Source organism: Octopus bimaculoides, chromosome 4, assembly GCF_046866305.1.
Source record: "Octopus bimaculoides isolate indiv1 chromosome 4, ASM4686630v1, whole genome shotgun sequence".
In the NCBI taxonomy this organism is placed as follows: domain Eukaryota; kingdom Metazoa; phylum Mollusca; class Cephalopoda; order Octopoda; family Octopodidae; genus Octopus; species Octopus bimaculoides.
Genome location: NC_142931.1, coordinates 42,557,134 through 42,569,605, shown reverse-complemented (window position 1 = coordinate 42,569,605; position 12,472 = coordinate 42,557,134). Strand labels below are relative to the sequence as shown.

General features: G+C 35.7%; 1 protein-coding gene across 2 annotated transcripts in view; it reads left to right on the top strand.

Moving 5' to 3' along the window:
• Nucleotides 1-12,472, top strand: part of LOC106881680 (WD repeat-containing protein 64) — a 64,761-nt gene that overhangs the window by 8,139 nt on the left and 44,150 nt on the right. For both annotated transcript variants that reach the window (XM_052967031.2, XM_052967030.2), the window contains exons 4-8: nucleotides 1,182-1,284; nucleotides 2,532-2,638; nucleotides 4,105-4,134; nucleotides 6,610-6,714; nucleotides 9,022-9,239. In XM_052967031.2, the coding sequence (XP_052822991.2) occupies nucleotides 1,182-1,284; nucleotides 2,532-2,638; nucleotides 4,105-4,134; nucleotides 6,610-6,714; nucleotides 9,022-9,239 (563 nt within the window). The remainder of the gene's footprint in view (nucleotides 1-1,181; nucleotides 1,285-2,531; nucleotides 2,639-4,104; nucleotides 4,135-6,609; nucleotides 6,715-9,021; nucleotides 9,240-12,472) is intronic.

Sequence of the window (12,472 nt, the reverse complement as noted above, 5' to 3'; positions counted from 1 at the left end):
ACCATACATCTTCGGGGCGCCATGTCATGTGTCTGAAATATTTCAAGAATTACAAGGAAAAGATTATGATGATAATATGAATGTAATTCTTACATCTAATTAATCGTAATAAGACATCACATTTCTACATTTGAAATGTTTACCCCTGGTCAAAATTGCTTTAAAATTATATAAATAAGGGAGCCGAAATTCAGCTTGCCTAGGGCACAGCAACTGCATAACTGGCCTAACTTCAATATCGAGGTATTCACTTTCATATGAAATCCAAACATTTATTTATATCTTAAAATCTTGAAATATCTTGAAGATTCTCATTATAAATTTTAAACCTCCTCTAGTTCTACTTCAGGCATATCACTGTATTCCACAGTTATTCACTGACGTTATGAGGTCGAAATTGTAATCAATTCATATCAGAGCATTCTATATAACTAAGTTTTTTTTAATCCTTTTAGCTAATCAAAATAATTGCAATGGTGGTAGAAAGTCCGAGAGTTTGGGGTGTATGAGCAATGTGAAGGGACATTTCTGGGAGGATTGTTTCGGTCATCAATTCTGTATTAATCTGAATGAAGTACAAAGCATAATTAATGTAAAGCAAAACGCTAACAAGTTCCCCAACTTGAAATGTCATACCGTTCATAGATAGAAATTACTGCAAAGTATGCGAATGAACGGTGAGTGAGCTTGGTTTAGGTACTGCTCGGACGATCCGTTAGGTAGGTTTTGATAAAGATAAGTTTTGTGGATAAGAAAAGCGATGTTGCAGGAAGAGTGTGGCATCTGTATTAATTCAGCACAACAGCATGTTAATGATTTGGAGATTTTTGTATCGATTTAGAAGTAGGATTATCAGATAATGCTCATTGGCTCACAAATCTCATATCCGACATGTCTGAATTCCTTCCATATCTGAATGGAAGGAATGAGACAGAACGGCAATGCAAGTACCTAGAGAAGTTGCAAACTTTGTTATCTCCGAGGACGATAACTTCTGATAGGAGTGATATGAGAGATGTCTTCAATGCAAAACGTTTCCTTAGAAAAGTATGAATGCCACTAAAGCGCATTTTTTCTCTCTATCAGTTTACGGTTTTCTTGTTTAAAAATAAATCATTGCAAAAGTATATTAGTATGTCATTTTCGCATATAATCCTTTTGATTTAATCTTTTTATTCCAGGTATTCAGCATCTTTAACTCGAATTCGCAAAGATTCAACGGAGCTGATGAAGGTTCCAGTGTCTTTGATGTATCCAAAAAGCGAAGGGTTGGTAACGCTGCTGGTAAGTAGCACTCCATAATGCCCAAGTTAGAGTAATGGCTTGATATCTTACATAACGTCTGATGATGATACATCAGGGGAAGTCATGAACATCAAAACCTTTCTTTACATTCGAGTGAAAAGTTATTGTGAATTATGATTTAGTTATGAAGGAACCAAAGGGGATGGTGAGCATAGAATGCAGAACTGCTATGGAAACAATTCAGTTGCTGGGGATGATTACATTGCAGCAAAGGGCTGTGTAATCATCATGGCTTGGGGAAAAATACATAAATACCTTACACGCTCACATATACAAACAAGTATGTATGTATGTATGTATGTATGTATGTATGTATTATGTATATTGTTAAAAAATTTCAAGCTGTGTGTGTGCGCATACATACACTCATACACATACATACATACATACATACATACATATTAGGATATGTAAACCTACGTGTAGACCTACAAAAATGTCAAATTTACCGTTTTCTCTGTAGATTGAAAAATGATGAAAAGCTTTAATTGATTTTCAATTGATTTAATTGATTTTCAATTGATTTAATTGATTTTCAATTGATTTTCTCAGGTGCATCTACGGCACTTGACGTATATTATCTATATTATAAATTACATATTAGTGCATTATTTTATTTTTTACTTGTTTTAGTCATTAGACTGCGGTCATGCTGAGGCACCATCTTGAAGGGCTTTAGTCGAATGAATCCATCCCAGTACTTATTTTTTAAAACCTGGAACGTACTCTATTGATCTTTTTGCCGAACCATTAGATAACCGGGACGTAAACAAACCATTACTCGTTGTAAAGCAGTTGGATGAGGGGAAGCACATGCATGCATACATACATACACACATACATACATACATGTATCTATCTATCTATCTATCTATATATATATATATATATATATATATATATATATATATATATATATATATATATATATATATATATTGATACACACACCTGTTTTAAAATCAATCATGTACGTGAGCATGTTTTATTTGCAATGCAAATGAATGAAAGGTAGATTAGATGATATACTCAGTCAAAGTGTAATGTATACACATAAGAATCTTTATAATTAGGGATTTAAACTTAAGTGTTACGTGGATAAGACTAATCTGACACCTAATTACTTTTCCATCCACTATGTTGCCCAATACAATAAAGGAGGGCATACGATATTATTTGCAACTTGACCAAATGCTTAATTTTCCAACTTTTTCTTTTTTTGCCAGGAAACTGCCGTAAAAGAGATACTCTGCAAAGTATCCATTACTCAGATGGTTTAGATTGTTATATAACAGCCTCGCTGAAGGGTGTAGTCACTGTATGGAACAGCCAGGTACGAAATAATATTAATTTCTGAAAATACTGATTTCAAATTTTGGCACAAGGCCAAATTCCAGGTGAAGGAGCAAGTCGAGTACATAGAATTCAGTACTCAATCGGTACTTATTTTATCGACCCCCAAAGGGATCAAAAGCCAAAGTCAACCTCGGTGGAAACTGAACTCAGAACATGAAGACAGACGAAATGCCGCTAAGAATTTTGCCCGGCGTGATAACGATTCTGCTTGCTCACCTCCTTATCAATTTCTGACATAATTGAGTTCAAATTCTGCTGAGGTTGACTTTGCCTTTCATCCTTTCAGGGTCGATAAAATAAGTATCATTTGAGCCCTGGGGGCGATGTGATCGTCTTACTCCCATCCTCCGAAATTTCAAGCCTTGTATCTATAGTAGAAAGGAATTTCTGAAATATTGGTTTCAAATTTTAGCAAAAGGCCAGCAATTTCGTTGGGGAAGGACAAGTCGATTACATTGACCTCAATGTACAACTGTTACTTATTTTATCGACTCCGAAGCATGAAAGGCAAAGTCGACCTCGACGAAAATTGAACTCAGAATGTAAAGACGGACGAAATGCCTCTAAGCATTTCGTATGGCGCGCTAACGGTTCTGCCAGCTCGTCGCTTTATTAATTTTTGCAATGTTAAATTATTAACGTAAGGGAAATATATAACTACGACTCATTTAATTGACTTCTAAGTAGTAAAAAACAAAGTCAACCCCGGTGGGGTTTCGAGTTCACAACACCAAGGGAGATATCTAAATACTGTAACTGACTTAATCCGGCGCTTTACTGGCCCTGTTACTCGAAATTGTTTGATAAGTATAATGTATCTAACGTATATTAACCTAATGTTGAATGATAGTAGGTATACATTAAGAAGGGAGAATTTCTAGTAATTGAAAATGCACAGTTATTCACATAATTATTGATGCGTGGATAATTTATTAGACAGTACCGCAGTGTTAGGATTTCCACTATGACTGAGGCAAAAAAATTTGAGCACGGCATCATAAACTATCAAAATATTCGTTAGTCTTGCAATATTTCTGCCTCCTCTGATTGTTGTAACTGCTGTTTAACTCCAAGTGACTTTTTTCTCTTTATGTGTGTGTGTGTGTGTGTGTGTGTGTGTGTGTGTGTGTATGTGTATTTATGTATGTATGCAGGTATGTAAATATACATCTTTTAACGAACATTAAAAATGGTCATGTAATTCGAGGCCTTGCATTGGCGTTATACTTCATATGTGTCGCCACTGTTCCCCATATTTACTCTTTTCAAAACAAGAATAAATACCAAAATTGTGTGATGGTGGTGGTGGTAGGGGTGATGATGATGATGACGACGACGACGAGGAGGAGGAGGTTGGTTAAGGATCACTCGAGTTTGAATGTGAGTTGAAAGAAACTTAACGAATAATTTCCCGTATTTACAGTTTCTTTTTGTCTATTTCAGTTGCGTCTTCAACATTCTATTAATATTCATGTAAGTACTATTTTTTACCATTTTAATGACTTGTATGAATTGTGGATACAGAATATAGTTGTGGCCATACATTTAGTACTTTTATTAAGTAAATATAAAGACGAAAGGAATACATAATGAGCAATGTATTGCAGACAAAATAACAGGATGGCTGCACTTTGATGTCGGTTGAGTAACAGAAATAACTTCAAGTAAACAGTTTAAATTGTATGGATTTCATAGTGGTAATTAGTTGTTTATGTATTGTAATGCTGTTAAAAATGAACCGTTGGATTTAATTGCACCTTCGCCTCACAGAACCAGAAACGAGTCTTTTTATGAGGATCATTGTGGCGTTAGGAGAGAAATACTTGTAGTAATTTCTATAAAAAATAAGCTGATTAAGTCTGAGCTAGGGTAGAATGTATTTAGGTACGCAATGAATTCATTCTCCATTAGACAGTATGTTCGGCTCCACGTCACCTAGAAATCCTCATTACTTGATACTTTATTCCTATGAAAATAAAGTATGATCGAGAAAGTTTAGTAGTTTGCTCCGATTTAACGTCATTGGTGAGATACAATCAAGATTTATATGTCAACCTTTCACCAACATATCCAAATTTGTTTAAACGTAATCCAACAAGACACATACAGTCGATATTTTGAAAGATATTCAAAGCTAAGTAGATTAATACTATGGCGTCCATGGTGTAACTAAGGCATTTCATGAAGTAAGAGAAATCATTAAAATAAATAATCGAAGCCAAGTCATAGACAGCATATTAATATGCTTATCATATTAAGGCGGCGTGCTGGCAGAAACGTTAGTACACTGGACAAAATGCTAAGCGGGATTTCGCTCGCCTTTACGTTTTGAGTTCAAATTCTGCCGAGGTCAACTTTTGCCTTTCATCCTTTCGGGGTCGATAAAGTAAGTACCAGTGAAACACTGGGGTCGATGTAATCGACTTATACCCACCCCACGAACTTGTTGGCCTTGTGTCAAGATTTGAAATCAATATGTTTATCATATTTTAAGCACGTGATGTTAACGAAAGCATCAAAAGCGGATCGATTAAGAAAAAAGAGACTCGGGTTTTTCATCCGATAAGACCAAATTGCATGAGATGCTCGAGTTCAAGAAATAGCATATTTGTATCCTTTTAGTATCGATAATATAGAGTGAAACGCTGTAATCAGTTAAATAGCTCTCCTATTTCCATGTAACTTAGCTAAAAGAAAGTCAATAAAACATTAACGTATTCGCTAGAAACAGTGCCACAGGTAAAATTGAAACGTAATGTTGCGATAACTTTGTCCTTTGAAAAAGTATTATGGTATAACATTGTAGCAAATTAGAAGCGAAATTGACTTGTGAACTTGAATATTTAATTTCTTTTAATTTCTGTTAATTAAGTATAGATGGATAAGTTGTGGAGCCATCTAATGTGACTCTACTCAGAAGGCTGTAATATCACTTGACAGGAACACGGTATAAAGAAATACATGGAACAAGGTGGTAACTTTAAATACCTTTAATGTGACCACACGTATATATAAAAGCTGGATGATAAATGAAAATGGTTTTATGCGTAGAAGCCATGGTCTTCTCCTGTGCGTTAGCTCCTATCTGCTACTGGTGTGTGGTGTGAGAGAGAGCCTGTTAAGTTATAACTTCACAGCCTCGTGTCCCGATGCAGAAAGAGGTAGTCGGAAGGCCTCGTGCCAGAATCTCACGCTCTAGCGCCATCTAGTGTCAATTTGTTTAAACCCGCTGTCAAGGGAGGTAACTACGCCTAAATAAGCATAGTTCCCTACGTGTTTACGGGAGAAATATGAGATGTTTATAGTCAGCTTAAATTGTTTGGTGCAACTAAAAGAATATATTCTGAGAATAATTTTAAAATACGGTTGATAATATAATTATTGCTGCCATGACCATCGACCTGTCGAATAAGACATTAACCAAGGTAGCATGTCCCGTAAATGAGCTTAACGTGTGATGGGTTGTCAATAACAGTTTCCAAGTTCAATAATAACACTGGCTGAGATTATAGGATAGCTTCATATGCAGGGAAACACGGGAATGGTAAACATTGGAATGTCACGCGTATGCAGTTATGACTGCATTTAATAAAACACCTGTTAATTATAAAGCGTTTCCTTTCTTTTGATCTTTAACTGTGCCCCATCCGGCATGATGTCTGTATAGAACTGGCGAGTTGGTGGGAGGGGGAGTAAGTATTTATGGTCATACAAGGCAATGCCGCTTACGTTGATAAGAACCGTTCTGTTTGTTCTTTGGCCAACACTCTACCGACTGGGCAGTTGCGAATGCGAAACAGATATAAGAGAAAAGGAAAAACTTTTTATGAATAATTTAAAATAAATATAATATATAATCAACTAATAAACCAAAGAAAAATAAGCAATTATAATAAATTATCAATTTTAAAATGACATTTACATTATAATTTATGATATAATTTTCAGGAACCTTCTTGGATTACAGGTTGTATATATCTACCGAATTTGCGGCGTGTTGCAATCTGTACAGAAAGAAGTCTCTGCATCTGGGACAGCAAAGGAAAATCACAGGTGAGTTCGAGAAAATATTCTACTATTTAATACAATAGTGGAATTATTCGTTGTTCCTCCCGACTGAAGGTACTCAAACGTGGCCACGGTCCACTGGCTAAAATGATCAGAAGAGTATCCGTTAAACGACTGCTTCAAGTTATTGACTAATTGTTGGTTTTCCTACAATGAACAGTTTACTATCTCTATCAAATAAACGTTAGACTATCCTGATATTCCTCTACTTATTCACTCTCCTTCTGATTCAACCTGTGGGCCAATGGTGAAGCAATATCGATGATATATGTTTTGTTTTTCTTCTTTTCTACGACAACAATATCAAGGTTTTTTCTAGTCACGATAAAATGGTCACACTGGGTGGTTATGTCCCACAAGATCTTATATTGTTCGTTTTCAGCAATCCTTTCCAGCTGGTGCTCAAATCATTTCTCACTTCCGATCATGTCATATTTATCACAGAGCTTCAAATGAATCAATCTGGAAATGCTGTCGTGCCTTCTCTTGTACTTTTTTATGCAAGTACATCATCATCATTATTATTATTATTATTATTATTATTATTATTATTATTATTATTATGTTGTTGTTTTTTTTCTTCTTTCTTCAAATTTTCTTCCATTTCTCGCCGAGTGTTTTCCGTACACCTAGGGCAGAGAAACTCGTTGTATGCTTTCCCAGTTTACACACGCAAATTCACAGGTAAAACATGTATTTAAGAAAACAAAACAAAATTCATGAATGGATGTTGTTTTCACAGCGATAATGCTCTTCTCAGTACATGAGTCGTTCCAGTTAGCACAATTTTTTGCACTTCCTGTAGGGATGGTAAGCCTGGTATCATTTTCAAATAGGTTTCAGTACCTTTTTTATCATTCCCAGAGATCCTACAATCACTGGTATGGTAGTCGCCTTGAGGTGCCACATTTTTTCAATTTCTATTAGCTTATTATTATTATTATTATTATTATTATTATCATCATTATTATTATTACTTGTAACCTTAGGTATCTACGAGCCTTCTATAGTCTTTTAAGTGCTTAGAATCCTTCTGATAAGCTACCCTATCTTTAAGAGGCAAACTTTCTGTAGAAACTCTACAGGACATTCTATTCCAATCTCTTTCAACCATTTATCTATATCTTTGATTACAGTTCCCAAAGTACCAATTATTACAGGCACAACCTTTACAGTTTTCATACTCCAAATTCTTGCAATCAAAATTTTAAATTTTAAGGGATTTTATTTATTTATTTATTTTTGTTTTTCGTCTAACGGACTGATGGATCAATTAGTAACCAACTTCGCTTTTTTTTTCCTTGTTTGTTATTGTTTATGTCAGGGTTTTTTTTTAAATTTATTTATTTATTCATTTATTTATTTATTTATTTATTTATTTATTTATTTATTTATTTATTTATTTATTTATTTATTTATTCATTCATTCATTCATTCATTCATTCAATTATTATTATTATTATTATTATTATTATTATTATTATTATTATTATTATTATTATTATTATTATTATTATTATTATTATTATTATTATTATTATTATTATTATTATTATTATTATTATTATTATTATTATTATTATTATTATTATTATTATTATTATTATTATTATTATTATTATTATTATTATTATTATTATTATTATTATTATTATTATTATTATTATTATTATTATTATTATTATTATTATTATTATTATTATTATTATTATTATTATTATTAAGGCGGCGAACTGGCAAAATTGTTAGCGCACTGGACGAAATGCTTAGTGGTATTTCGCCTGTCGCTACATTCTGAGTTCAAATTCCACCGCGGTCGACTTTTCCTTGCATCCTTTCGGGGTCGATAAATTAAGTACCAGTTGAGTACTGAGATCGATGTAATCGACTATCGCCCTCCCCAAAATTTCAGATCTTGTGCCTATAATAGAAAGGATTATTATTACAATTATTATTAAGGCGGCGAGCTGGCAGAAACGTTAGCACTCCGGGCGAAATCCTTAACAGTATTTTATCTACCGCTACGTTCTGAGTTCAAATTCCGCCAAGGTCGACTTTGCCTTTCATCCTTTCGGGGTTGATTAAACAAGTTCCAGTTACGCACTGGGGTCGATGTAATCGACTTAATCCCTTTCCCCAAATTTGAGGCCTTGTGATTCCAGTAGAAAGCATTATTATTATTATTATTGTTGGTATTGGTGGTGGTGGTGTTATGTGCTTACATGTGAAAATCGCAATATAACGGCAGTTCATGTGCGTCATGGTTTTATGTAATTTTCTGAAAAACTGTAGCACCCCATTTGCATCCGACCTTTCGACAATACGCCACAATGTCTTACATTAGCATTGTTACAAGACGAAAATACTACACAAGACTCATTATTAATTGGAGATGATCAAGGCTACATAAGCATTTTAACAATCAATACTGATGAGGTCATGATGAACCTGACCGAAGATAAAGCGGGACAAGCATCTAAGATGGTCATCTCTCCGGCCTCTCTGACAAAGTACGTTCATCAATCTTTTTATATTACTAATATATGTGTATATATGTGGGTGCGAGTAGTATATATGAGTGCATATATATGTATATATGTACTATGTATGTGTGCATATATATATACAGATGCAAACATTATGTATATGGATACATGCATATGTATGTGTGTGTATGTATGTAAATATATATATACATACACACACACACACACACATATATATATATATATATATATATGTATATATATACGCAATAGCTTTATACTAATAACTAATGTAGGCAAATATCTACGGTAAGCCAGTGACTTACAATACCTTTATATCCAGGATAATAAACGCAATGTTAATTCAATTTATAATGAAAAATTATCAGTAAATGAAAATTTGTATAAATATTTTGTAGGCTCTCCATTAGCTAATCACGGCTTTCTCCCGAATACGCATGAATTCATTAAAAATCATCAATGATGTACAATACCAGGTTGATTAAGCTATTAGTCAATGCTTTTTTCAAACTTTGTAGTTGATGCAATTTTAGACTAAGTCGCATTCTTATTCCATGATATTTCCATACATGTTCTATAGGAATAAGTTCAGAGATTTAAGTAGTCTATTTCAAGTATTCGAATCATGAGTTCTTTTCCAAGTTTGTGAAACTTTGCTTGCATGGCACGGTGCTCCGTCTAGAAAAAGAGTGGTCTTTTTATCAAATTCTTATTCTGGAATAGATGGGAAGTATTTAACAGTATTTTTGGCTACTGAAATGATTTTCAAAGTGGAGATGATGTAGTACCGAGAAGACAGCCTAGTCTTGCTGAGGATATGACAACTTCTCCAGTGCCATTGCCATCACGAAACGCACTCACAACACTCTGCAAATGAGTTGACCCCATAAAGAACATCCAGTCACATAAACCCTACCAAAAATCGTGACGAGGAAGCGAGACTATCCGGATAAAGATCAACCGTCCTGTTCACAATAGAATGGAAAGCAGATGCTAAATTATATGATAATAATAATAATTTAAACACAAACACAGACAGACAGACAGACAGACAGACAAAGATATTGATAGAAAGACAGTTTTATGTCCGGGAGTTGGATAATTAATTTAACGAAGCAAAAGGAAAGAGAGTATTCACACGACGCACTACGATTACTGTTACACGAGGTTAACCGTCTTCTCACAGTGAACTGCTTTATTTTATGATATTGGCTATGGAAGCCATACATAGAGGGGACAGCACAAGGTGGGGAGAAAAAACTAAACGAATGGGAAGGATGAATTGAATATAATGAAAAATGAAATGAAGCCGCTCGGCCCCATCTCCGAGCAACTTCATTGAACCCGTTAATACAACCTTTTTTTTTAAACATTAGGTTATACTAACACTGATAATACCATTGTAACAGCTAATTTCCACTTTTTTGGAAAATGTCTATGCTAAGTTCCTTTAAAATATATGCACAACTTACCCTTTTAGGCATTGTGCTGATGTCCATTTTCTTAACCCACCAATCAAAGTCAATTTCTTCCTCGTAATTCCTCAATCTCGAGAGGTACTCCGGGTCCGCCACTGTACGGCAAACGTCCTCGGGCAACCCTCCTACCCTTGTTACATTCACTTCTATTGCTCTGTTCCATGTCTTTATCTCATTACAAAGTTCTTCTTTTTGTCTATTGTACAATATTACAAATTTATCCAAGGGGCGGGATGGGGAAATGTGGGGCTCCTGTGTGTTTGTGCTTGTGTTTATGTCAGGCGGGGTATGGAGAGGGTTGGTGTCTGTAGGGAGTGGTTGGAAGTAGAGTGGGTGTGAGTGGGAGCCGGGTGGGTGTGGGATGGGGGTCGTCCTTTACCACGTGTCTTTTTCTCTTCTTTCTTCTTTTTTTCCCCGCCGTTTCCCAGCCGATATTCACCTCCTCTTCTTCGACGCTGGTGCCAGATTTTGTCTGTGGTGCCGTCTCAATCTCCTTCTCGTGCTTCTCCTCAGCCTCCATGGGCAGTGGAGTACCAACTACTTTCTCGCTCTCTTGCTTTTCCTTAGCCTTCACAGGTGATGAGGACAATCCGCTCTAATGTGGCCTTTAATGCCACATTTACAGCACCGCGGAATCCTCTCTTCCACTCTAACTCTTAGTATCATTTCTCCGGCCGTTTCATTATCTTCCGGGGCCACCTGTACTACCATGTCTAGGCTCTGCCCTTTCCAGTTCCTGTAGGGTGTTCTGGTGGCCTGCAGGACCACTACCCTCCTCCATGCCTAGCAGTATGGCGGCCACCAGCCAGGCTACATTCATTTCTGGGGGTGTCTTCTACCCTAACCTTGGAAGCACGTCTCCCAAGGTATACGGGTAGAAGCACCACTTCGTCATTTTTTAATGGTATTGCTGAGTGTAGTCTGGCGGTAGCTATCTCCCGAAACTGCACCTCCACCATTCTATACTTTCTTCCCCTGGAAAGGTAGGAAATCCCTTACAAGACTGGTCTCAGCGCCTTTTAAACTTGGGCTGCTAATACTACTTCAATTTTTCTCGTTGCCACTGCGTATGTCCTGTAAATAATTGTCCTCTCATTTTTTTCCTTTAAAAAGGAAACCTTCACATCGTTCCCTTCCCTTTTAAGTATTTCCTTGAACCTGCTCAATTCTTCCAGACTCACATCTTCACTTTTTCCTTTTGCCGCTTCAGTGTAATTTTATGTTTCCATTTCCTCGTCGATTCTTTTTAAACATTTTACCATCTCTTCCTCAGACGACATAAAGTCTGAACAGGAACTTAAATCTTCGTAATTCATAACACGACGCTCTCCCATTAAACAAGAGGGAAGACGTCGCACACCACTGCTGCGAAGACAACCAAAAACACGTGTTACACACAAAGACAGTAGTTCAATTAACAAACAATACACCGAAAGCTCACAGTGAAGTGCTTACCCCGCACTGCGGACAGTTCTTTATTTTATAGCAATATGTCAGTCCACTTTTAGTCACTTGGGGGCGGTCGGAATCCTTCCACAACAGATAGAAAGAGAGAGAGAGAGAGAGAGAGAGAGAGAGAGAGAGAGAGAGAGAGAGACAGACAGACAGAGACAGACAGACAGACAGACAGACAGACAGACAGACAGACAGACAGACAGGATGACAATACCTCAGAACTGTAAATTCTTTCATAAAACAATGTAATACTAAATAAAATAACACTATACCAGGTCATGCAAGCGTAATATAAGTAGCTAT